Raw genomic sequence first — 26,222 nt, 5'->3', positions numbered from 1 at the left:
GTTCAAATGAGCCAATATCTCCCGGAGGAATCAAAGATGAGAGGAAAAAGTGTTGTCAGGCTGAAGAATCGACTCGACTCTTTACTGGAGACTTGCCGTCACGCGTATGCATTTGACATTGCCGTTAATTCGCCACAGTGCATCTTTAAATTTAAAAGTCTCGATGTTTTGTGCAAGGGAACCAAAAAACGCGAAATGAGACGTGAGACTTCGGGGTGAGCTGTGGCTCCGTTTCATATTCAGGCTGTTAAAAGCGCCAATGAAGCAATACCCGCATTTTATGTCGCCGTGTTTGACGATCGTCAAGAACTTTTACGGGCCCGTGAAGCCTGGTTGACACGCGTCCCGCAAAAAAAATCAAATAAATAAGCCGTTACGTGAAATAGAATTCCAAAAAGCGCTATTGTGTCGCTTTTGTTGCGCAAGCGTAAGCCAGCAACATTGTTTGCCGGGTGTTTTTCTATAACAATAAATGCATTTGTCTTCTGTTGGCTTGGACCCAGGCGACGTTTAACTGCCTGTGACCAATCTCGCTGAAGGAACATGCCCCACAGGCTTCGCGCCGACTGCTTTTGTATTCAAATGAGGAAAGTCTAACGCGGAGCATATGTGGCTCGGCGGTAAAGCTCGCTGTCCATTTTTTTTTTTTTTTTTTTTTTTTTAAGGAAGTCTGCAGATGAAAAGCTCCTGGCGCCCTGCGTTACTCCCCTCGGTCCCCTCTCTCTCTCATGCCGCTCCCTTTCTGGGTTGGGGAGAGAAATATGGAAGCTCCCGCTTTGAATTCACATGACAAGGTTTTTTTTTTCCCCTCGGAGAGATGATTGCGAGCGTGGAAGTTTCACTCGCTTGGCTCCAGACGGGATTCTTGGGGTTCCGCCACTGTGGCGTTAGAAAAGAGGAGGAGGGGGGGGGGGGGAGAACACTCGAAACAAAACAAGAAAACATCCAAATGTCATATTTCTTTTGTTATTTCGCTAATCTCCCAAAAAAAGGCCGGCGGTTTCAACGGTTTCTGGCTCCATCGTTTTTAACCGCCTTTGTTTGTTTTCTGGCCATGAAACTCAGCACAGGATCACAGTGGAACCGGACATGTTAAGAATCCGTTGTTTGGTCTCGCTGCTTTTTTTTGGGGAGGGGGGGCCGCTCGCTTCACAAAGTCTTTCGCTGCTCTTTGATGATGCTCGCTCTTTGGGACCGGTTGGCTAATCTGTTTCTGATCGACCTCCAGATTATGAGGGGCAGGATCGCTTCCATTCATTCATTCATTCATCTTCCTAACCGCTTGATCCTCACAAGGGTCGCGGGGGGTGCTGGATCCCATCCCAGCCGTCTCCGGGCAGTAGGCGGGGGACACCCTGAATCGGTTGCCGGCCAATCGCAGGGCACACAGAGACGAACAACCATCCACCCTCACACTTAGGGACAATTTAGAGCGTCCAATCAGCCTGCCATGCATATTTTTGGAATGTGGGAGGAAACCGGAGCACCCGGAGAAAACCCACGCAGGCCCGGGGAGAACATGCAAACTCCACACAGGGAGGCCGGAGCTGGAATCGAACCCGGTACCTCTGCACTGTGAAGCCGACGTGCTAACCACTGGACTACCGGGCCGCCTGGATCGCTTCCATTCACCCCCAAATCTTCTCAAAACCGTCGTGAGACGTTTTTCACGTTTTTGCTCACCATATAATTGCCAAGCTAAGTAATGACTGTTACTTTTCTATCATCACTGTCCAATTAACCCACTTTTTTTTTTTTTTTAAGTACTTGGAGAAAACGCACATAAGCACAACCCAAACGTGTCAACTGCGCAAGAGAAAAAGGCCGTAGCTGAGATTCCACAGACTCGGTCACCGTGTCAAAAGATTGCCGACAAACGCGTCACCAACGCGGACGAGGCGCCGCTCACTTTCAACATCCCGCCCGGTGAATCGCGTTGTGGATAAGAAAGGGAACCGGCTCGGGAGCGATATGCGCAGCGGGGCACAAGTTTGCTGTTGTGCTTGGTTGCCATAGCAATGGGCAGAAACTGACCCCCCCCCCCCCCCCAGCTCCCCCAAGGTGATTTTGAAGAGAAATACTGTGCCGAAAGAAAGCTTTCCGGCTGAAGTTTGCATTAAGGCAAATAGAAGAAGGATGTTTTTTTTTCCCACGCCTGCAGGAGGATTGATCCATAAATAATGTGTATATTGTTAAATGCATAAATACCACCAAACTCAGTTTTGCTCCCGTTGCCTTATAAAATTTTTTTTAATACGCTCGAGTGCATTAATTTTACCGTATTATTTTAAGCGAGCATACATTTGACCATGTCTGCATCTTGCGTACGTCTTGAATACAAGTAATAGCAGCCATAACCCACACGGCGCCTTTTAATCCGGCACGCCGTATGATCGTGAAAATACGCTACTTACTTTTCTCAAGGAACAAAAGCGACTTCTCGATATGAAACCTCGTTAACATTTATCACAAGATATTGACGAGCTGTCATCCCGCAGGAATCGGACAGTTGGCTCGATGGGTGATTTAAGCGCCGCGCAATCGCATCGGTCCCAGCGGGTTTTCTCCGAGATCTTAAGATGCTGCTCTGGCTTCAATTACACATCGCAACCAGATATTCCCGGGATAAGAGCTGAACATTGATTTGCGCCAGGAAAGATTATCTGTTCTATCCGCAGTCGTGTCTGTCTCCCAAAACGAACCCATGAGGGGAATTGACTGGAGGATATGGTCAACCATTGACAGTTTAATGCGGCTTTCGCGTACGTTTATTGACCGCGAAGACAACCGGCTCCCTCTTTGACTATTATACGGCGGTACAGTTGACGGCGCGACCCAAGGGGGCCGGGGGTGGACATAACGGCCGGATCGATTCCGCCGTTGCTCTTATTCTATTTGAAAATAGGGAGCCTGCGGATCAGAAATAAGATAAATTGACGGGCATCGAGCCAGGCTGTCACACTCCACCGCGACTCCAAGCGACCCGGATGCTAGCTGAAATTAGCGCTCTGTAGCCTGCTCGAAATGTCCACGAGGTCCTTTTTTTAAAAATTTAATTTAATTTTGTTTTTTTTTTTGCACCAGTGACCCGTTTTCAATGCAAAGTAGTATTTTGACTGACTAGCAAAGAAACCAAAATATTGACCTGACCATGACCGCCACGCTGCTCCGCGATTTTTGTTTTGGTCTTTGTCACGACACCGTCGCGTTAAACCTGTAAGACTGCTGATTTTAGTCTCGTAAATGTAGTGGAGTGGGAAAAACATGGGTGGGGGGAGTTAAGGTATTATAATGTCAAGGGCTGCAGCTATCGACTATTTTGGTATTTGGATATCCTGCTGAAAGATTCTGTCGAATAATTGGGTATTCGGATTAAAAAGATCTATGGTCACGAGCTATGGGTCGTGACCGAAAGAACGAGATCCCGGATACAAGCGGCCGAAATGAGTTTTCTCCGCAGGGTGTCCGGGCTCTCCCTTAGAGATAAGGTGAGAAGCTCGGTCATCCGGGAGGGGCTCCGAGTCGAGCCGCTTCTCCTCCACATCGAGAGGAGCCAGATGAGGTGGCTTGGGCATCTGATTCGGATGCCTCCTGAGCGCCTCCCTGGTGAGGTGTTCCGGGCATGTCCCACCGGGAGGAGACCCCGAGGAAGACCCAGGACACGCTGGAGAGACTATGTCACCCAGCTGGCCTGGGAACGCCTCGGGATCCCCCGGGGAGAGCTGGAAGAAGTAGCTAGGGAGAGGGAAGTCTGGGCGTCCCTGCAAAAGCTGTTGCCCCCGCGACCCGGATAAGCGGTAGAAGATGGATGGATGGATTAAAAAGAGGGGGGGGGGGGGGGTCGGTTAGCGTGTCGACCTCACAGTGCAGAGGTCGTGGGTTCGATCCCGGTTCCGGCCTTCCTGTTTGGAGTTTGCATGTTCTCTCCCTGTGCCTGCGTGGGTTTTCTCCGGGTTGCTCCGGTTCCCCTCCCACATTCCCAAAACATGCACAGCAGGCTGAGTGAACACTCCAAATTGTTCGTAGGTGTGGGTGTGAGCATGGATGGTTGTGTGTGTGTGCCCTGCGACTGGCTGGCGACCGGTTCAGGGTGTCCCCCCCGCCTACTCTCCAAACATTAGACCAACTGGTGTTCCTTGTTTTAAATTAATCAACATTTTATACTTGCATTAAAACTGCAGAGCAGCGCACAATTTCCCCATTCTCGACCGTTTTTAAACCAAATGAATCCACAAACATTTTCAAACCTCCATTTTTGGCTCCTCTTAACCCCCCTCACCCTCGCCTTCCAGCTCGCACCTTTCGCACCGCGCGGGCCATCCGTCTCCTTTCAGAGACAACGGCACAAAGAGCCGCTTGTGCTTGCGCTCGCTCGGAATCATTTGTCAGTTGCGCAACGGCGAAGCGAGCCGGGCGCTCCAGCCGCCCCGGTGGCACACCAGCGGCGACCGCGAAAACAACTGTTGGTTTAAGCGACGACGGCGGGCGGGACCGCTCGTGTACATACAAGTCCGCCTGCCGGTGATCTCATCCCGCGTCGCGCATTCCTCGCACGGCTCTCGTTTTCCCACAAAATTTTTTTCTCTTCTTTCTCTTTTTTTTCCCAGCCAAAACTGAGCTGGAAACGCGGGAGAAACAACTGGCGGACACGCAAAACACGTAAGCCCCTTTGATCTTTCTTTCAGGATTAAGTCTCGAGGCTTCTTCACCTTTCTCTCCGCTCGGTGATTCCTCTTATTCCGTTTCGCGGGGTTACATAAGGCCGTGCTCTTGTGCGTCAAAGCCCTGATTTGTGAGTTTGGAAGTAAACGGCAACACGGAAAGATAAAATCCGTATTCACAGAGGAATATATAATCTTGCCGCTTTGTCAATATTTAGGGCTTCTGGGTCCTTTGGTTATGAGGAAGGTGCAGGCCACGGTTCCGGGGAGGGGGGGGCTACCCCACGCACGCCCCCCCACGTGCGGTGTCTGCGTTGTTTATCTAAGCGAAGCGAGAGTAGACAGCCTTGGCTCCAGCTTTCTGTTACGGCTGCTGAGGAATGCGTTTCTACAGCGCACTCCAAACAAAGAGAGCCCCAACCTGTCCACCGGGGGCTCCCTGTTCAACACCTTGACGCGTGTCCTCGCGCGGCATCCGGCGATTCCGATGGATGGTTGGCACGCTGCCCTCCCGCCTTTTACGCCCTAAACACGTGTCCACCAAGGTTTTACGGTTTCTCTTTATTTGATATAAATCAGCTTCCATTTTTTTTTCCCGCGCGATTTGGATGCGATTGCTATTTTCACTCACACACTGACTAACGCGATCTAATTTAACGAATAAAGTTCCGTATTAAAAGATTTGAAAATCAGCCACGATGTACCCAAAAAAATAGAAAAAAATTAGCGTAAATCAAAAGTCAAGAAAATGATTGTCATAACATTTCCTCTCCTGCAAGCTAACTAGCTAACCAGCTTGCAGGAGAGGCACCACGAAATAATGGATGCATATAGATTGTTGACTTTACTAGCGGGTTAGCATAGCTTAGCGATACGCTACATCGCGTTGTGGCTTAAATCCACATTTCTTAAGTCTGTTGTCTGAATTCAGTGTTTTGTTTCGAAAAAAAAGCATCCGATTCCAAGATAAGCGTTTGGATTGCTTTGACTATGCTAATTTTTTGACTTGTCCGGATGTTCCCATTTTCTTAGCTTCTTGGAGCTGAGCACATCCTTCTCAGTCAAACCCAAACCGGGAGAAAAGGAGGCGTCGCCCAACACTCTTTTCGGCCTTTGGCACGAGTTTTCCACGGATTTTAAAGAACAGTGGAAGAAGCACAACAAGCTGATGCTAAAGGAACGGTGAGTTACACAGGCGCTAGAATGTCGATGAATAGACTGCTCGTTTGCTAGCTAGCTTGCTAGCTTTGGGGAATTCAACAATTGTTCCCAACTCTTGAACAAGTTCAAGTGTGTCGCGCTCACGCTGCAGATCCTATCGCGGTCATTCGGCTTCCTCGGCCCCTGTAATGAAAAGAACGCACGCAGCATCCACTTGGCTTCCAGTGCTGTGATGGATACAGCGATTACAATGCGGGACAACAGAAAGCAAATTGGTCCATTATGCCGCATGAAGATCACATCGTGATACTCGTCCAAAGGGCCCCGAGTGAGAGGCTGGCAGCAAAGCGTACAAACGGGAATGGGAAAGCGTTAACCCTTTGACCTTTGGCCCCGAGCTATCATGCGGGCTTTCGCTGTGCGATGGCGGTTGTGCCGTTAAAGATTGTAATCTTCCCTCACGCGCCGCCGGCGCTGACGGGTCAAGTTATCGCTGGCCTCTTCTTTGAGCGAACAAGACAACTCGGCAAAATGCTCAACCGCTTCCGAACCTGAATTTTTTTGCTAGGGTTGAAGTGATCATCGCTCTACAGCGCCCCTAACGACCAAAATAGGTACTGCATACCCCCTGGTACCTCCGCCCATTGCAATGAATTGGGGAATTTATTTAATTTTTTTGTTTGTTTGTTTGTTTTTGTGAACAGAACACAGGTCACAGTTTTATGAGGATCGTGTGTATTTTTTGGCGATCGAAACTAGGGCTGAGATGTCAAGAATGGACAAAAATGTGATCATGTCATGACAATCATTTTCTTGACTTTTGATTTACGCTATTTTTTTTTTCTATTTTGTTGGGTACATCGTGGCTGATTTTCAAATCTTTTAATACGGAACTTTATTTGCTAAATTGGATCGCGATGACTTGATTCTTGGAAAATAAAGCCATGGATTCTTTATTATGTACATTTTCTTTCTCTTAGAATTAATGACTTTGTTTGGAGAAAATTCTGACTGGATTTCAAAGGCAATTTTTTTTTTATCTCAAAAAATTTTGGCAAAATACGAAGAATAAAACGAAGTTTTCCCCGATAATATAATTATTATTTATTTGTGACCCAACAACACATTCCGATTTTGTAATTCACAGACACCCAAACCGAGTTATGAAATAATGCAGAAGGAGGTTTCCGTTATCTACCAAATTCACGGAACAAATTCCAAAGCGTGTGGCAAGAATAATATTTCTGTCTCTATTTTGTGCTCTTTTTGCCTTTTAGGCTGAAGATGGCGGAGGAGTGTTTCAAACAGGCCAAGGAGAAAGCATCCTACAACGTCAAACCCAAACACGCGACTGGAATAGTACGTGGTCCTTTTTCTTCGTTGCCGGTCTACTCTGTTTTATCTCAAGTAGTCTCATGAACCCCCCCCCGCCCCCGGCCCTCCAAATAAAACATATTTTCTCTGTTCCGCAGAAAGCAAAGCTGGGCCAGAAGATGTAAAGCAGAGATGGGTAATTTCCGAGGCTACTGCGAAAGTACAATCGGACGTGACGCATCAGTCATTTTTACTCCAAAGTATTCTTTTTTTTTTTTTTTTTTTTTTTTTTTTTTTTAAAGAAGTTTATTTAATACCATGGCAAGTTGGCCCATTTTAACCGTATCAGGCGTGGAATGCTCAGCCCGCTTCTGGCAGCACTTATTGAGTTATTGCTTGCAAAAGACAAACTTGACCCTCGGGGATTTGAGCCTGGATGCCAGAAAATGCTCGGCGCAAATTCATAGCAACACTGTATCCGTGCGTTGGATTTTTTTTTTTTTTTTTTTTTTTAAGCCATATGTAGAGGATCTTTGTTTTTCCCCGAGTGCAATATCTCCGTCTACTTTCCGGACAAAGCGTTTTACAAGAGAGATAACCCTGACAAAGTGCCTTATCGCACACGAGAGTTGACAAATGAGTGCTGGGACAACGTGGATTTTAAAAACGTTTGCCATTTGTAATTCGATATTTGCATTTAAAAGAAAAAAGGGCAAAAAAAATGCGTCTTTACTTTTTTGGTAGCCACATGTTTAGCCCCTCCTTTGCGGCGTTTGCTCATCCTCGAAAGGTCACCCCACCCCCTCATAAAAGTGATCGTGATGTCATTAAGCTAAAATCGTTTGCTTTTCTTTTAATTCTTATGGAGGCCATTTGGTTGTTTTGTCATCTTCCTCTCATCCACTCAAATGTGCGTACAAGATCACATGACATGTTTTGGACGGGATACCCTTTTGACCCTGAAAAAGATATCGATATATAGATCTATATTTATTGAATAAAATAATTTACATTCATTTTACATTTTTGGTGGGTCTTTCCTGCTTGTTCCTGTTTGTCAGCGGCCGTGCAACGAAATAATCAAAATAGGATTTATATGAAATAGATTTAATATATTTTCACATATGCACTCTTAACATAACACGTTTATATTGTATGATATATTGCATTGCACTTGAAATACACATGCAGCAGTACAGCCTGTTCTCACATGAATTTTGTACAAGAACTAATGCGCTTTTCTTGATGGAAAACGTCCATTTGGGGATTTCTCGGGGGCCGGGGGGGTGACTTTGAAACATTTTCATCGATGTTATGGCAGAACTTTACCAAAGAGTGGGTGATGTCCACCATATTTGTAGTCCATGTAAGTTTTTGATTTCCTCCTAAATTCTTGTGAGAACATGTTGAGCAGTATTGTGTGTTTTTGTTGTTCTTTTTCATTCATTCATCTTCCGTACCGCTTGATCCTCACTAGGGTCGCGGGGGGTGCTGGAGCAGCCGTCTCCGGGCAGTAGGCGGGGGACACCCTGAATCGGTTGCCAGCCAATCGCAGGGCACACATAGACGAACAACCATCCACGCTCACACTCACACCTAGGGACAATTTAGAGCGTCCAATCAGCCTGCCATGCATGTTTTTTGGAATGTGGGAGGAAACCGGAGCACCCGGAGAAAACCCACGGAGGCCCGGTTGCCAGCCAATCGCAGGGCACACAGAAACGAACAACCATTCGCACTCACACTCACACCTAGGGACAATTTAGAGCGTCCAATCAGCCTGCCACGCATGTTTTTGGAATGTGGGAGGAAACCGGAGCACCCGGAGAAAACCCACGCAGGCCCGGGGAGAACATGCAAACTCCACACAGGGAGGCCGGAGCTGGTATCGAACCCGGTACCTCTGCACTGTGAAGCCGACGTGCTAACCACTGGGCTACCGGGCCGCCCTGTTGTTCTTTTTGTAGGATATATGTGTGTGTGTGTGTGTGTGTGTCCAAACAGGCAAAAGTCTTTATTGCGTTGCCTTCAGACAACCGATTGTGCATCGCTAAGAACACCGAATGGATTTAAGAGAACGAGACAGATTCTGATCATCTCCTTTCACAGTTTGGGTCCAGTAAGTCGTTTAGCTTTTGGACTCTTTCCCCCCTGGCAACAAAGGAAAATATCAAAACGTAACAGTCTCTTAACACGTCCTCGAGTCTGTGACTGAATCGGTGTCTTCTCCTTCTGCGTTTCATTAAGTTCCAAGCAAAGAGACGGGAGCTTTTTTTTTTGAGGGGGGGGGCGCATCATTTGCGAGTTTTGGGTCGCCGAGGGTCTTCACAGCTTTCCGTGACCGCTCACGTCCACCGACATGCAGCGACACTGTTTGACCCTCTGCACTTTGCGGTGCCGGAAGGGGGGCTGCAGGTCGGGGCAATCCAGCTGCACGGTGAGCTGCGTGACGCGGTGCGGCCGGCAGAAGGAGCACGACTGAAAGGGCTCCTGGGCCTTATTGTGGCCTTTCCTTCCTTGTCCTCGATTGTGGCCGGGCCCCATGTGCCGGGGGATGTAGAAGGAGTTGCACTGGCCGTAGCAGAAGCGGTTGACCACCGTGCGGCTGCGGCAGCCTTCCTCGCTGATGGTCTGGCGCAGGGGTTGGGTCTTGCACCAGTCCCTGCGCAGGTAGCGGCGCTCGGTCACCACCAAGGCCTCGCGGCTGGACGATAGCACCTCGGGTTTGGGCTGCAGGAGCTGCTGGTGACGCTCGGAGGACAGGTTGGCTTTGGTCTTGTACGGCGACGGGATGTAGCCCTGCGGCCGGGACTTTTTGCTTTCGGCCGTGATGCAGAGCGCTCCAGTCAGTATGACCGCGATGGTTATTCTCCACAGCATTCTAAAATCGGACAGAGACGAGCGATGGTGCGTTAGGAACGAAATGCAAAACATCTGTGATCGGAAAAGATTCGTCCCACCCGCTCACGCTTAACCACCTTTTACGGTCTGGCCTTGCTGAAATCAATTTGTCAGCGTTGGCTTGTCGTTACTTCTGCAGTCAATCGGCGCCTGTTTGTGGTCCACTAATCGCAAAGTGGGCTATTCGTCTCGCCGTATGATAAAATGGATTGATGAATTTTTCTCCACAAAATTTAGGACTGATGTCGTGAAAGATTTCAAGACCCGGGGGGGGGTTGATTGGTTCACTGTGTGACAAGCGGCAAGTTGCGCGAGTGCGACTCGTGGCTGCTTCACCGCGACGATGGCCTGAGCATCTGACACTTCCTGGCTGTCCCTCCTCACCCAGCTGGGCTTTATGTGAATACCCCATCAATACTCGATACAGTCAGGTCCTTAAATCTTTTCTGTCCATAAAAATTTCCCTTCCGCTTTGCTTTCAGCAAGTAAAATACAAACGCCGGTCGGGTGATTGACTCGGCCATCGCATAACCGTACATTTTTCTTTGCCTTTAAAAATGTGTTTTTCGTAGCATGTCCTTCTGTACTACGAAGCGCTAGCCAAAAAGTTTGGAAGCATTTTGGGCGGAATATGATCAGATAATCCGATTGAGTTAACACGAGAGAATCGCTTCCGTTGTTATACCTGAGCACGCTGTGACGCAGCTATCGCTCACTGATAAAACGCATACATTTATACATACGGCTGCTGCCTCGCGCGGCGATAAGGAGACACGGCTAGCTCGCTAGTTTAGCGTGCAGCGTCTGGCGAAGCAAGACTATTTACAGCGCCAAAAGGCGCAAATACCAACCAGGATCGTACCTGGTTGGTATTTGACAATACCACAATAATATAAATAATAAAACAAATAAAGGATATCTTAACTTAACTTAAGCTTTGACCACAATGTGACATGGGGTTCTACTGAAGGGAAGTCATTTTAAACTAAAAAGGAAAATGTTTTTCCTACTTGGAAGCGGAAGTTTGAGCTTGCAGTACCAGCCATGTTATGAAAAAAAAAGCAAGTATGTCAAAGCTTTTTTTGCAGGCGGGGGGGAGGGGGGGGGTCATTGTTCATTCTAAACTGTTAATACAAGCAATTCAAAGATTTTTGTGGGAGACCTCAGTTTCTTGTGTTTTTGCTTTTTGCAGCACGACTTGATCCCAATCTCCCGCAAATAGTTGGGGTTCCCTGTATGGACTTTTTTTTTCCCTCTGTTATGCAACCCTTCACAAAATAAACAACGCCCTCCAATCAAATGATGCACTTAGACACGCATAACGAGAAGGGGAAGTTGATTTTTTTCTCGAGTCGCCGGGCAAAATAATTGGTAATAATTTGTTTGCTTGAGTCATGAACTATGCCGCAAATATGTAAACCGGCATTGGACAGGCCCATCTGCATGCCATTAGGGGAGGAAGACTGGACCCCCGTTTCACCCCCCCCCCCCACACCCCCAACCCCTCCCAGGCAAGTACCCCGTTCTCATTTTATTCCCTTTGTTGATATACTCGTTTGAAATCTGCACTGAGAATGACCTGCCGCCTCTGCGATTGTCTTCTGTATCGTCCTCACGTCATAAAGGGAGAATTGATCCCTCGTCTGCCAGCGTGCACGCTGTCAGCGTTTTTGCGCCAGCACATTTTTGACCATCACTCAAGCATCTTTTGAGCAGATGTTCCCGAAAAGGACCAACAAAGAACCAAAGCGCCTCACAGCCATCGTGCAGCTTCCATCGAGTCTTCTTTTGCTCAGCAAACATCTCCGCGACCTGCGACTCACCCCGACCTGGAACAAACGACTTGACGGTAATCCGCTTTGGGGTTTCCACTCTTTGTGATCCCGATATCGACGCGGCCGTTATCGTCGAGCGATCGCTTCTCGGCGGCATTTGTTGTCACGTTCAATGTCGGCAGCCAGAAGGGACCTTCTGCTTGGATTTTTGCGCTATTGTTTTGGCCTTTATAGTACAGTGGTCATAATGGGAATAAAAGTACTTGGTAGTTATTTTTCAGGGTAATGTAAGGTGAGGTTGCCGTGCAATTGGCTGGCGACAGGTTCAGGGTGGAAGAGACTCCAGCACCCCCCGCCCCCCACTACCCCTCGACCCTTGTGAGTATAAAGCGGATCGGAAAATGGATGAATGAATGAAAATTCAGGTTGGGCATTTTTTCGAGTTTAAAATCTGATGTTTCTACGGTACCGTGTGAGCCTGCTAAGGTAGTTAGAGCTCAAACCAAAGCTTGTGACTTTTGCTTCCAACACCGAGCGCGTCAGTCTGTCTCCCTCCTGATCATTCAAACGATCAGGATCGCTATCTGGCTTTACCAGAGCGTGCGGATGATCTGATCATTCAAATCGGGTATGCTGGAGGAGGGCGCTATCTAGAACATCGAGGACCTTCCGACTCTCACCCGTGCAGCTTTTTAGCCATTATCCGGCCTGCGCTCAACCTTTTCGGTGGACTGTGTTTGTTGGACTTAGTAAGAGGAAACCCTGTTAGCAGGAGTGAGCATGCAAAAACGCCGCAGGTTCCAAACCAGAAGCTTCTTGCCGCTATTTAGCGATGCTAAGCCGCTATTTAGCGATGTTAACCGCTATTTAGCAATGCTAAGCCGCTATTTAGCGATGCTAACCCGCTATTTAGCGATGTTAACCGCTATTTAGCAATGCTAACCCGCTATTTAGCGATGTTAACCGCTATTTAGCGATGCTAACCCGCTATTTAGCAATGTTAACCGCTATTTAGCGATGCTAACCGCTATTTAGCGATGTTAACCGCTATTTAGCGATGTTAACCGCTATTTAGCAATGCTAACCGCTCAACCACCGTGTTCCCCTCCCTTCAAAGTCAAACTCCCCCAAAAGCCTCGGAGTTGCCAAAGCGATGATCGGGCCGACCGTGTGCGCAGGAGATGACAGATGGCCCCTGGAGTCTGCAGCCCAGCTTCCTGTCTCCTACCCCCCCCCCCTCCCCAAAAAAAACGGTTTGATAGTGCCAGTCCTGACAAACGCTCCTCATCAATCCTGCGGTTGGACAGTCTGAGGCTTCACTTGAGGGATTTGAGGCTTTGCAGAGGGAGGGGGGGCTGTTGAGGTGTGGCGATTAGCGGTCTGAGTATGGAGACAGTCGGAAGGGGGACGGAGAGGTCTTGAGGTTTGGGGTCTCTCCCCACAACTTTGTGTTTTAAATTTTTTGCCCCCACCCCGTGACATTCCCCACTCTGTCACTCCGCCTGACGCTCGCACTAATCATTCCCGTGTCCCGCCGGCGGAAGGAGACTGTGGTCGAAAAACCCCAGCGTAGCCGAGCTCTCCGTCTGCTTCAGACTAATATCGCCCACGTAAACATCTCCGCGACTGCGAGCGCGACCGCAAATTCTTTGGGGGACGCGCTTCACTGAAGTGTGGCAGACCTTGTTTCCAAAATTCGGGCCTCTAATGAAATTACAAATACCAGAACCCAAATACCAGAGAAAGAACAGCCATTAGGCTTTGCTGCGTTTTATTTTCCACCGCGGCACTTGAAATAGCATCGGCGTGCGCTAATGGCTCCCCCCTTTCAAAAGCGAGATCTTTTCAAAAGGGCGCCGTCATAAACGACGTTGTTGCAAAGGAAACCTAAAACAAACGGAACCTGATGTCTCAATTATGGCGGCGCCTCCAACACGCGCTGCAAAGTGCGTTTAATTATCGGAGAGCCGCGTTGAACTAGCGCTCGCGCGCGCGGAGAAACCGATGATCTTCTGCGTTTGATGGATTTGGCCAAACTTCCCTCGGCTGTCGGCCCATAAACGTTTGGGATGGATGGATGAATGTTTTTGTTTTGTTTTTTTTGTCCGAGGAAGAGAGAGGCGGGGGTCCTCGCCCGGCTGCGTCAATGTGTCAAAAGGCTCGCGTCGCCGGGAGGTTGCTCCAGGCCGTTTGGGCAGCCCGTTTGTCACCACAATCCATCTTGATAATGACTCGCAGATATTGAGCTTTTGGCCCCCCCCCCTCCCCCCCCGCCCTGTAAAGTACCGACTCGAGCTAGCGAGAAAACGCCTCCCCCTCGGCGGCCAAACGGAACGCTTTACGAGTGAATGACGGGCCAATTAGAGATACTTCTCGGTTTTGAGTGTTCAATCAAGACGGGGGGAGGGGGGGGGCACTTAAATGAGGCTTTTGAAGCTAGCTTTATGTTGGCGCTCGTCCAAAAGCCACAAACGTAAACGTTTCCCGATTTGATTGCGTTGAATGTCATTTCATTGATGAAGCTAATTACTCAATCAATGCCTGCTTGATTCATTCGGACAGTTCGGACGCCGGCGTCTGGCTCGCTCGGAATAGTTTGCAGCCCCGATGCGCGCGCATGCGTGAAAACGGATGCTTGGATGAGATCCATGTGGGAGAATTTGCCAGCACTCACCGTGAACCCGTGCGATGAATGTTGCCACTAGTCTGCGCCTATCAGTTTCGTTTCCGCTTCATATTAAATTTGAATCAAATACTCTCTCTACCCGCAAGGGCGAAAATAGCCAGTTTGGAGCATGAAATGAGCGCAAGGACAAAAACTAAAATATTTCGCAATTTAGCTTTGCTCACTTATCTAGTGCTTCAAATTTTCAAAGTGATTTTTGTGGACACCTGGAAATGGCAAAAATAACCCTACATTTTTTTTGTTGCTTTAAACCAAAATGACTTGCTGTGTCTTTTCAGTGGGGCTACTGACGATGGACCTGCCTAACACATCTCATGTGGCTAATTTAAGGGCTAGCTTGAAATTAGTTGCCTTTTCCAAACAACAAATTCCACCGGGCACTACAACCCCATTTTTTGAGGTCTTTAAAGGTCTGCTTTTCAACCTAAATGGCAGACTTGCTGTGTCTTTTCAGTGAGGCTACTGACGATGGACCTGCTTAACACATTTCATGTGGCTAATTTAAGGGCTAGCTTTAAATTAGTTGCCTTTTCCAAACAACAAATTCCACCGGGCACTACAACCCCATTTTTTGAGGACTTTAAAGGTCTGCTTTTCAACCAAAATGGCAGACTTGCTGTGTCTTTTCAGTGAGGCTACTGACGATGGACCTGCCTAACACATCTCATGTGGCTAATTTAAGGGCTAGCTTGAAATTCGTTGCCTTTTCCGAAAAACAAATTCCACCGGCCACGACCAACCCCATTTTTTGAGGACTTTAAAGGTCTGCTTTTCAACCAAAATGGCAGACTTGCTGTGTCTTTTCAGTTATGCCTTCTTGATGGACCTGCTAATGGCTAATTGAAACTAGCAACAGGGACTGAGTTTTCCAAAAAAAACATCCCCACCGGGAAGCACCAAGGCCACTTTTTGGGTCCAATAAGATAAGATAAGATAAGATATCCTTTATTTGTCCCACACTGGGGAAATTTACAGCCTCCAGCAGCTAGCCCTTAAATTAGCCACATGAAATCTGTTAGGCAGGTCCATCGTCAGTAGCCCCACTGAAAAGACACAGAGAGTGTGCCATTTTGGTTTAAAGCAAAAAAAAATTAGGGTTATTTTTGCCATTTGCTTTTAAACCAAAATGATAGACTTCTTCCAACTTTTTGGTGGCTCTACCCATGATTGACACGCCTACCAAATTTCACGTTGCTCCGGCGGAAACAGGCTTCAAGAGCTGAATTTTCCCGAAACGCAGCAATTTGAAGGTCTTTGAGGGCCTCCCTTAACCCCCCGCGTGTCAAAGCTTCCATCAATCGGCAGTTTGAAAGTCTTTATCGTTTCGTAAAAGGACTCGTGTGCCGCCTAAGAAAGCCTAATGTGTCAGCGCGGCGGCTAAATCCTCTTTCAACGTCGGCGCAGACCGTACAAGGCGGTGCAGTCGCCGCGGCGGTAAGACGGATCAGAAGGCGCTACTCTCCGAGCGTTCGCCGCACGCACGAATTGGAGCGAGACGCCAGCGGAAAACGAAGCGCGAGCCGTTCCGCGTTTCGCTCCTAATCTCACCGAGGCGTACTGTCATCGCAACCCGGCAACGCTAATTCCCAGCCATCTGCGGCCACTAATGAGTGTTATTTTACAGGACGCTTTTATGCCAAGGTACCTTCAAGTTGGGAGATTTGGACTCTGGGTGGGCCGCCAGTGGGAGTCAAACAGCCCACGTTGGCTTCCTCAAGAAGTACAGATGCTCCGATTACACGCCGCTTTGGAGTTATGTCCTGCTCACTGGAAGCAGGTCTGACATTGAATTTCAGTTCATTGAATTGGAATCCCCCTCACAGTTTAGGGCTGAAAATTTCACTACCTCTGCAACACTGTTGGCTTCTAAAAGTCATCTGTAAAATGTTGCATTCACAACACCCCCCCCCCAGCACCCGATGCAAACAAACAGAAAAGTACGCCAGCTTCCTTATTCGGATTCTGAAATCAGTTTACTCTCAAAGAAATACAAAAATCTGGAAATCAAAGTTTAAAAAAAAATCAGTTTTGTTTGGGTTTTTTTTTTTCTAAATAAATGACTTTTCCTTATTCCATTTCAGAATCTCGACCCGATTTTTTTTTCCCCATTAAAACCGGCCATTTTCTGCATCAAATCTCAAGTTAACATCACAGACTGGAGAATGGATCCGTCTGCGTATTATGTCAACTCTAATTTCATCGAAATCACGATTGGTGGCTGCCTGTGATGCGTTCAAGCGCCGAAGCGTGTTGTAAAGTGAGCGGTACCTCTCAGCGTCGCAGGAAAGGTGTCAAGGATGCGGTCTGCGCAGGTCATTCCACCTTCAGTGGTCCTCGTGTCCGCTTCCAGACTCCGGTTTCCATGACGACAAAGTCCGTAAGGATCCCCAAGGCACACACACACACACACACCCTCTTCTTGGAGGGTCAAATTCTTGAAAACGATGAGGAGTCGGTCATATTGTGGTCATCTCTTGGGTCGCTGTGCTGATGAAGGTTCAAGAGAGCGGCTCCAGCTCTTGCAGTCAAACCATCTCACGGATCTCAGTGTGAGGGGTGTGTATGTTTGTGTGTGTGTGTGTCGTGAGACTGTGAGAGTGTTCCACTGACTGTAAATCCTTTCGACTTACTTTGAATCACCACCAGCCCCTTCCCTCCTCACGAATGGGAGGCTTTTTTCCTATTGGCCCTGCTCATTGTGTGATTCAGGCAGCCTTCACTCCTTCTTTTATTTGTGTGTGTGTGTGGGTGACTCATGGTACTTGCCCCTGATAAAGGATGACCGCTTTTAATCATAATCTTTTTTTTTTTTTCTTGAGCCACGCTTTAGTTGTGTATATGTCGTCTAAATGATGCGTTATAGTTTGACTCTTGTCGCCGGAAGATATTATACGGAGCTTAAATGTTAAATTGTGTGTGAAGTATTCAACTGTATTTATAGAGCAAGTTAAGAATAACCACCGCACTTTAAAAACACAGAGCACTGTACATGGAGCAAAAATAATGACAACAACAAGAAACTAATTATTAATGAAGACCGTAGAAATTTCAAAAATGGTAAAGCTAAAAAAAAAAACAAGTCTCATGCTGAATCAAAAGCCAATGAATCAAAATGAGTGTTCAGATGAAATGTACAAGGGAACCACTGACGGGATGCCAGAGTAGGAGTGATGTGCTCCCTCTTACGAGTACCAGTCAAGAGGCGAGCAGCAGCGGTTTGGACCAACTGGAGACACTTCATGGAGGATTGGCTGATGCCAAAGTAAAATATTAACTGATTGTATGACTGAGAAAATGTCATTTTTCATGATGGAAAGCACCACCACTGAAAGAAAGACAAAATAATTGTGTGTGGACTAGACTTCCAGAGAAATCTCTTGCAAATGTGAAAATGAAGAAGGGGGATGGAAAACAAAATTGAAAAATATTAAGTGACTGAAAAAAAAGAAGAAAAAAATCGTTTCAACAACAGCAAAAAAAAAAATCCGTAAAAAATGTGAATAAAAGAAAACAAGCCAGGAAACCAAAAACAAAATACAAAGGGAATAAAACATGCAAACAAAATACAAACTATAGTTCAAATACAAACCTGCTTTGAAAAAAAAGAAAAAAATACAATGAAGAAACTAGAAACAAAAAAAACTGCAAAAGGGGATTTTTTTTAATGCTCAAAACAATTGAGAAAAACAAAAAGAAATAAATTATCGTCAAAATGTGAAAGAGAGCCAAGACCCCCCCTACCACTTTCCTCCAAAAAATAGAGGAAAAAACATAAACCAGATCTGGATTTTTTTTTAGTCAAATTAAAAAGAAAAAAAACTGAATAAAAATTATACAAAAACAATCCCGAGTGAAAATATTTGCATGACTAATCTTGCTCAGACATTCCACTGTCGTGCCTTGAGAAGCCCTCTTCTTCCTTCCATCCTTCCATTTTCTTTCTTCACTTCTGTAGGAAATAACCTAGCCCCCTCTCGTGGTTGAAATCCCATCCTGCACGATGGCCGATTGAGGAGCGCCCCACACACACACAAACGAGCCACAGGAACAGACAGAGGGCCAACTTTAATCATACAAGTAAGTCAAAGTGTCTTTAAATATGGTATAAAAATAAACGCAGAGGGGGGGAAGAAAAATGTAGTTATGTTTTACACAAGACAGCAGACAAAGTATCCTCCCCTAGTTTTGGATGTAAACTTTTACAAGTGCAGTGGAAACCAATTATGTGCCGATTATTGGAGTGCAATAAAAGAATGCAAAGAATAAATAAATTCACAATAAACAATCATAGTAATATAGGTGTGTGTGTGTGTGTGTGTTTAGATATATATTATATATTCATTCTGCACAACAATTTCCCCATAGCGTGACAAAGTCTCTCTGACATCATCGTCACGTGAAGCAAAGACATTGGCTGGATTTATCATTTGAAATTATTATTTTCAATGTGTGTTAATTTTACTTTATTTTCACTTTTTCCTCGCTCTGACATCATTCGTTTTCGCCGGAAGTGAAAAAGGAAGTCATCCGATCCAGCAGGCAGGATTGAAAGCGCCGGAACAAAACCGGATTTGGCCTATTTTATTTTTATAACTTTGTTTTATTTTTTTATTTTTTTGCATCTCACTAAGTTTGTCAATGTTCTCTCCAGTCCCGCGATACCTCTTGTTTTTCTTTTTCCTTTCTAATGTCAGTGACCGTAAGAGGAGGAGAGAACGGGAGGAGCGTTCCGCTGCAACGGCTGGAGGACGACAGACAAACGGATCGGTCCTGGCTCGCTCGTCGCCCGGGCTGGGCCGAGAGACGACGACGACGACGATGATGGAGAGATGACATGGCTGCTCTCCATGTCCCAGGGAGGGAGAGAGATGGCATTGATTTTTTTTTTCATTCTTTTTGTTTAAGCATGATGGCACACGACTGGTCCGTCGCTTGGATCCTGGCGGTCCTCCCCTATGGTAGAAAGAGACAAAGACGTGGGAGTTGGGAATAAAAATCACATTTTATTCCTTGACAGCAATGAGTGTCAAAGTGTGGCTCATGAGCTCCTTCTAGTGGAATACGAAAGAATCTCTGAGTGAAATACAAATAAGATACGTTCAAACAATCTTGTTGGCTAAATGCTACATGCTAACGTAATGCTACAGGAATTGACTCGCGTATGTACAGATCAATACCACAAGGCATTATGGGAAAATTACATTTAGCCAACATGTATTAATATTTGCCAGTCAAAATCCTTTACTCCACATTGGCAGTTCCACGCTTCAATCCGTAAATATGTCGCCTTACCTGGGGGGAGAAAATGCTTTCAGAAGAGGTTCTTGCTCTTCTGTAAGGGGGAGAAAGATTTTGTTAAGTGTTTTCATGAACACATTTAAATGTCAACAAACTCATCATGTGAGAAATTTTACTGTAAAATGTCATGACGTGTCCTCATAAACAGTTGTTGCGAGGTTTTACTTCCAGAAGGCTAAAGGTGTTTAGTTCGGTTTGAGTATAATACATTGAAAATGATCACGCTTGATTAAAATAATATAACTCGCACGTTTCAGCAACTCGGAATCGTTGGCGGTTCTCCTCCGCCTTTGTTGTATACAAGCACAGATATCATTTCTGCGCACAGAGAGATGTCTACTTCACGCCGCCGCCTCGCACTGAACTCCCCATGAACCTGCATGAGTTTTATTCCTGATTGCGGTGGGGGGGGGGGGGTGCTTGAAAGGATTCCACGGAGAAACAACACCATGGCTCTGCTTTTGATGCGGAAAGCAGTGGAAACCAAACCCGAACGAATCATCACTGGCAACAGACTGACAAAAGCAGAATGCATTTTCAAACGCCCATGCTCCAGGGGGCGCTAGAACACCCAAACCCAAAGTCACTTTCGCCAATCAAAAAGCAAAAAAAAAAAAAGTCACCAAATTAAAAGACCCACCGGTTCCTGGGGACAGTGAAATGACTACTTGCACTTAACATTTGTGGAATAAAAAAAAGATCAATTTTCTACCCCACCCTCAAATAAGATGTTTGTGGTAATGAGCTGTCATTAATGACAAAAAACAGTCAAAACAGCTGTGATAAGGCTCAAGCTGCCACTAGCATTAGCATCACCTCGTTCGGAAGAAGCTAGCTGGTGCGGCTAAAAGGTGAACACATTGACTAGCCTCAACGACAGAATCTTCCAGCAAGCTCACGCAGACCTTTGGCGTCATTAGCACAAAGTGGTAAGTCATTTTTTTTTCATCCACTGCCGCTTAATACACATTAGCCTGTTAGCACCTCTAAAGGTACTCCTGCTGTGTAAACGTACAATCAACGTAAATGAACTGTATCAACGTGTCTCTCAAATATCATGCCGCAGAGCTTTCATTTTGTGATCTTATTCGGTTGCATGTATGATTATTGCTCATTTTTGGAAGTTTTTCTATTTCACTGAAATGCTGTTGTGTGTATGGATACTTCAATATTGTTGCTAAGTGGTGGTGAAACTACAGTATTTGTAGTAGTTGTTGAGTCTCTGGTCTGTGCCGGCTCTTAATGTGTGAAACTACAAAAACACGTACTTATTTTGTGAGCCGCCAACTTGGGGGGGGGGGGGGGGGGGTAATGTCTGCAAGTGGATCATTCTGAATTTTTACAGATTTGTGACATCTCAATTTGCCTCTTTTTCATCGTCTGCCATGCTGTCGAGCAAAACTATAACACAGACCGTGATGGGTTTGCTTTGATTGTTGACTTTTGGGAATTTCCTTCTAAACGTCTTGGGGATGTTTTTTTTTTAACAATTTTAAAAATGCATGTTGAACCATCAAGAAGACACAGAATAGACATTATTAAGGAATTTTACAAAACATACTAAGCATTTTTGGAATTGTTGCTGAAATCACACAAAATACTTCGCTGCATCCGCGGCTGGTTTTGTTTCCAAAAATTCCGATATCGGTGACTTGATCTGAAATGTTTGTGCTGACCCCAAAATTTCTGCTTAAAAAAAAAAATTCTGTTATTGGGAACAACGTACAACGACCTTGCACTTTAAACTGGTTTAAACTGGCTATGCGTGGAGGGATTAGCGGGAGCGGGTTTAACGTGTCAGCTAGCGCACTTTGAAAAAGCGCCACTGTTCATACAGGGGGGGTGAGGGGGCTGAGTCAATATAGTGATAAATTAAATGAACTGTACTGTGCTTGTGAGAGAGTTGTGAATTTTGTTACCTTCTTCTTGGCCTGCAATAACTCCTGGTAGGCACTGGACCGAATGAAGCGGCTGTAGGAATCACTCTTCATCAACTTGTAGATGTGCTCCTGTAACCAATGACAGTCATGCATCGCAAAAAAAAAATAAAAAAATCAGACATGGCTGTCAAATGGTATTTTCGCCGAATAGCTTCACCGCAGAGTTGTGACTCGTTTGGAATGAAGACGCGGGGGCAGAGCTCTGGCAATGAGTCAGATATTCATCAGGGGGACCACGCGACGGAGTTACCCACCTGTGCGTCTTCAAAGGCGTAGCGACCCGGGTCTTTGACATTCTGAGTGGTTTTGTCGTAGCTCTTGGAATCCACGTTAATGGCGCTGGGTGCGCCCGGCGCCAAAAACTCCTGCCAGATCTCCTGAACCCGAGTTGGGACTTCTCGGATTGGGCGTTTCTTGAGTTCCTGGACCGCTAGCCAGAACCTTTTACATGTAGAACGTTTGTAAATTAGACAACAGGCGGGATAGAACTTGACAGACGACAACATTTGCAAAATTTTTTTTGAATTTTTTTGAATATAGACTCAATATTGGTAAAGTTAAATTCTTACAAGTGTTCAATGGATCGATCAATTGAAAAATAAATCAATCATTTTTTTTGATCCCTTAATGCTGACACATAAATATATGAATGACTGGTAGACTATTTTACTGTTTTATAATACTTTGCCCTTAAGTATTTGGATAACTTTTATTAAATATGTGTGTGTGTGTGTATGTATATATATATTCATTCATTCATCTTCCGTACCGCTTGATCCTCACTAGACGAACAACCATCCACGCTCACACTCACACCTAGGGACAATTTAGAGTGTTCAATCAGCCTACCACGCATGTTTTTGGAATGTGGGAGGAAACCGGAGCACCCGGAGAAAACCCACGCAGGCCCGGGGAGAACATGCAAACTCCACACAGGGAGGCCGGAGCTGGAATCGAACCCGGTACCTCTGCACTGTGAAGCCGACGTGCTTACCACTGGACTACCGGGCCGCCCTGTATATATATATATATATATATATATATATATTTATTTATTTTTTGGGGGGGGGGGGTGGATGTGGAGATGTTTGAATGTTCTTGTGTAAATTTCCACACAGGATATACAATATGTGCCTGTAAGTATTATTAACGTGTCTGTCTACATGTGCTGTTGCACCGCTAGTGTTCCAACCGCTGTAGCACAAACCCAACTGAAGCAAATTCGGCAAATATCCCACCTGAGATTCTCCGAGCTGAACTCAGACTCGAGGAACTTGAGGAACTGTTCCCTCCCCACCGGATCTTTGAGAACCTCGTTGATGCCGAAAGCCCATCTCTTCACCCTCTGCTGGCCGGGCTCCTTACTGCACGCAGGTGGGACACGCGCATGCACACACGTTTATACATTTTCCCCTCAAAGATTGAATATGAAGAGAGAGTGCCAACGGAAATGGGATGAAAGCGACGTGCAAATAGAATCGGTCCTTCGGTTCTGTGCCCACCTGGCTTCCAGCTCCCACAGCGTGGCGTCATCTGAGATCCAGGGGTTGGAGGGGTCCGGGGGCGTGAGGAAGGGGTCGTATTCGATGTACTGCTCCGTGTAGCCCAACAAACTAGAGCAGACAAGCGGGATATAAAATGCGCGTCTGGAAACTGCGATAGAGCCGCTTGGGGGGGGTCATCATCCACACGTTCTACTGTCGTATCTGTGACGTTGAGTGTGTGTGTGGCTTTAAAAGGCGGGGTCCGGCCTGGTGAATGCAGCGGGTATTGCTTGCCTGTTTTCTTACCGTTTTTGTTCACGGAAGGGCACGCTAACCTTGGTGAACACTTGGGGGGGGGGGGGCATCACAAGCAATGGGAGGCGACCGAGAAATGAGCTCAAGATGGATGACGCTACCTTACGGTGAGCATTGTACACATGCGTTCGTGGTAGCGTTTGCTACTCTCTGGTTGTTCGTTTGAGTTCTATTTAAAGGGGGGGGGGGGGGTCAAGTCAAGCATTTTCTTGACAATATCTGCGTCTTCACTGGCCTAAACGTAGCATTCCGATGAATACCGGCATCTGTGGATGCGGTATTCATCGCAATGCTCCGAGGGTCGGCCATTTTTGCCAGTCGCCGTCGACTGAAGATGACATCACAGTGCCGAAGGGCTCCCGGAAACGGCCGTCACAGCTCACCGTGTTTTCTGGGTTTGGTCATGTGACATTCACAAGCGGGGGCCCCTTGGGCACTATCATGCCGTTTTCAATTTCGCCCCTTTGGCCCGATCGACACCCCCCCCCCCAGGTCTTCATCACGCGAGACGTCGGGCCGCTCGATGGCCCAACCGAGTGAAGTCGTTGGCTGGGCCTCGCTCACCTCTCCGCCACTTTGGACATTTTCAGCCGATGCCGATCTAATTGGAATTGCCAAAACGTGATCTGAAAAGCAAAAGCGGGGCAAAAGTTAGCCGCCGTCGCGCAAAGCGGAGACCCGAGCCGCGTGACGTTAAGGTCCACCTGCTCCTGCAGCTCCTCTTCCGTCGGCTGCTTGGCCTCCGGGGGCGGAGCGTGGGTGGGGCTGTGCGCGCGGATGTCGTTCTGCAGCCCGTACACCGACTGGTACAAGATCAACACGAAATCAATCAGCGGCGCGGCATTCAACTCTGGAAGGCATTTGTGTAGGACGTCATCTTGCCCCGACTAGAAAAAAAAAATAATCCAACGGCGGCGCACCTTTCGGGTTTTGTGGGGATTTTTCATTCTAGAGGACTTCTTAATGTCGACCTCTGTTGTATTCACACATCCAGGCTGGGAGAAAGAATGGAGAAAAAAGGGAATTATTATTCATTCATTCATTCATCTTCCGAGCCGCTTGATCCCCACTAGGGTCGCGGGGGGTGCTGGAGCCTATCCCAGCTGTCTTCGGGCAGTAGGCGGTGGACACCCTGAATCGGTTGCCAGCCAATCGCAGGGCACACAGAAACGAACAACCATTTGCACTCACACTCACACCTCGGGACAATTTAGAGCGTCCAAACAGCCTGCCACGCATGTTTTTTTTGGAATGTGGGAGGAAACCGGAGCACCCGGAGAAAACCCACGCAGGCCCGGTTGCCAGCCAATCGCAGGGCACACAGAAACGAACAACCATTCACACTCACACTCACACCTCGCGACAATTTAGAGTATTCAATCAGCCTGCCACGCATGTTTTTGGAATGTGGGAGGAAACCGGAGCACCCGGAGAAAACCCGCCCAGGCCCGGGGAGAACATGCAAACTCCACACAGGGAGGCCGGAGCCGGAATCGAACCCGGTACCTCTGCACTGTGAAGCCGACGTGCTAACCACTGGACTACCGGGCCGCCCGGAATTATTATTATTTTTTTTTTTTCCAGCATTTTTTTTTCTGATCCCGTCCGTCTGTTGCTGCTTAGCTCCCGAGAATGCTGTTTGAAAAGGCGGCCGTCCTCGTTCTCCGACTGTTTGTGCGCAGATGCGCAGGATTCCGAGACGTCTCAACTGACGTCAGGTCACCCAACTTTTGATTGTGCCAATTCGAGAATGACCCGCAGGGGGCGCTTCGAGCGTGCAAAGCCGCTCGGATTGGAGTAAGTAGCTCAGATCTCTTCAGGAACAAAGGCATGGAGCCGCTGTGCGGGACGACGACGGTGTGAAATCGGAATTAATATCGATTAAACGGGCCCCGAGGACGCAGAAATTGAAAGCGTTATTTGCCAATTAAGCAAGATGCTAGATGCTATTCGAGGACGGCCGCAGCGGTGATGCTGATGTGGAGTGACACTTATTGATTTGGTATTTTGTGTGTGTGTGTACGAAGAGGGAGGGGGGGGGGGTAACGTCACCCCACACACATATAGAAAACATTGATTGAGAATCGGAACGTCGCGTACGAGTCGAAGGCACTCACCACCGGTCTATGCACGTCCCAAAAGGCTCTTTCCTGACTGTCGAGAATTTTCCTCTCGATTTTGTCCCTTTTTTTATCCACTCTGAGGAGAACGAGAAAACACACTTGAGCTGATGGCGGGACATGTCCGAACGAGGAGCCGCAAGCCCGTTTTCCACCAAGCGCGGCGCCGAAAGTTGTGAACGGCAACCAAAGAGCCCCCGCGGCACATTTTGGGTGGCTTCCGTTTGCCAAAAATATTGGCAAAAACAGGGGCATCCAAACTACGGCCCGGGGGCCATTGGTGTCCCAGCTGTCCGTTTTCCGGCAGCCCCTGACATAAAAAAGACTAAAAATAATAATACTAAAAAAATGACATTTGACGTGACACAAGGTTAGCTAAAAAAGGTGACGGTGACCAGAAGGAGGAGGGGAGGGTATGAACTTTAGAACACAATTTATCTCCGTGACAAAAAAATAATTCAATATGAGCGGCAAAAAAATTGTCTCTTCCGCTTTGTGCTCATTGCATGAATGATGGTCAAGTAAGTGAAAAATGGTCACCAGACTCTGGTGTGTTCTTGTTTTGGT

General features: G+C 47.0%; 4 protein-coding genes and 1 long non-coding RNA gene across 7 annotated transcripts in view; 2 read left to right on the top strand and 3 right to left on the bottom strand.

The window, feature by feature from the left end:
• Positions 1 to 8,157, top strand: part of fmn2a (formin 2a) — a 37,103-nt gene extending 28,946 nt beyond the window's left edge. Inside the window, exons 14-17 of the mRNA XM_052079703.1 lie at positions 4,608 to 4,659; positions 5,694 to 5,843; positions 7,100 to 7,181; positions 7,295 to 8,157. Coding sequence (XP_051935663.1) covers positions 4,608 to 4,659; positions 5,694 to 5,843; positions 7,100 to 7,181; positions 7,295 to 7,321 — 311 coding nt within the window. The 3' untranslated portion in view covers positions 7,322 to 8,157. The remainder of the gene's footprint in view (positions 1 to 4,607; positions 4,660 to 5,693; positions 5,844 to 7,099; positions 7,182 to 7,294) is intronic.
• fam13c (family with sequence similarity 13 member C) overlaps positions 1 to 26,222 on the bottom strand; it is a 386,051-nt gene that overhangs the window by 230,342 nt on the left and 129,487 nt on the right. The gene's annotated exons all lie outside the window — the stretch shown is intronic.
• rgs7a (regulator of G protein signaling 7a) overlaps positions 1 to 26,222 on the bottom strand; it is a 120,126-nt gene that overhangs the window by 56,974 nt on the left and 36,930 nt on the right. For 2 of the 3 annotated variants that reach the window (XM_052079762.1, XM_052079763.1), the window contains exons 9-18: positions 25,653 to 25,734; positions 24,456 to 24,530; positions 24,240 to 24,338; positions 24,100 to 24,161; positions 23,239 to 23,349; positions 22,975 to 23,100; positions 21,991 to 22,177; positions 21,716 to 21,805; positions 19,791 to 19,830; positions 18,545 to 19,451 (exon numbers count right to left, since the gene is read on the bottom strand). In XM_052079762.1, coding sequence (XP_051935722.1) covers positions 19,810 to 19,830; positions 21,716 to 21,805; positions 21,991 to 22,177; positions 22,975 to 23,100; positions 23,239 to 23,349; positions 24,100 to 24,161; positions 24,240 to 24,338; positions 24,456 to 24,530; positions 25,653 to 25,734 — 853 coding nt within the window. In that variant the 3' untranslated portion in view covers positions 18,545 to 19,451; positions 19,791 to 19,809. Of the gene's footprint in view, positions 1 to 18,544; positions 19,452 to 19,790; positions 19,831 to 21,715; positions 21,806 to 21,990; positions 22,178 to 22,974; positions 23,101 to 23,238; positions 23,350 to 24,099; positions 24,162 to 24,239; positions 24,339 to 24,455; positions 24,531 to 25,652; positions 25,735 to 26,222 lie in introns of those variants that run through there. The other variant, XM_052079764.1, reaches the window with a different exon arrangement.
• Positions 9,087 to 17,635, bottom strand: grem2a (gremlin 2, DAN family BMP antagonist a). Its single transcript, XM_052079793.1, has 2 exons — positions 16,767 to 17,635; positions 9,087 to 10,017 (listed from the first exon to the last, which is right to left on the bottom strand). Exon 2 carries the CDS (start codon positions 10,014 to 10,016, stop codon positions 9,462 to 9,464), a length of 555 nt encoding a protein of 184 aa, XP_051935753.1. The 5' UTR covers position 10,017; positions 16,767 to 17,635; the 3' UTR covers positions 9,087 to 9,461.
• LOC127610078 (uncharacterized) lies at positions 11,337 to 18,625 on the top strand. The gene is made up of 2 exons (XR_007964734.1): positions 11,337 to 11,886; positions 18,454 to 18,625. It is a non-coding gene; the product is annotated as an uncharacterized LOC127610078 (long non-coding RNA).

Source organism: Hippocampus zosterae, chromosome 11, assembly GCF_025434085.1.
Source record: "Hippocampus zosterae strain Florida chromosome 11, ASM2543408v3, whole genome shotgun sequence".
NCBI lineage: Eukaryota > Metazoa > Chordata > Actinopteri > Syngnathiformes > Syngnathidae > Hippocampus > Hippocampus zosterae.
Note: the sequence above shows the minus strand (reverse complement) of the source record. Positions and strands in the feature narration are given on the sequence as shown.

Excerpts from the sequence above, each read along its gene's own strand:
- grem2a (XM_052079793.1), bottom strand. The coding sequence starts at position 10,016 with ATGCTGTGGAGAATAACCATCGCGGTCATACTGACTGGAGCGCTCTGC.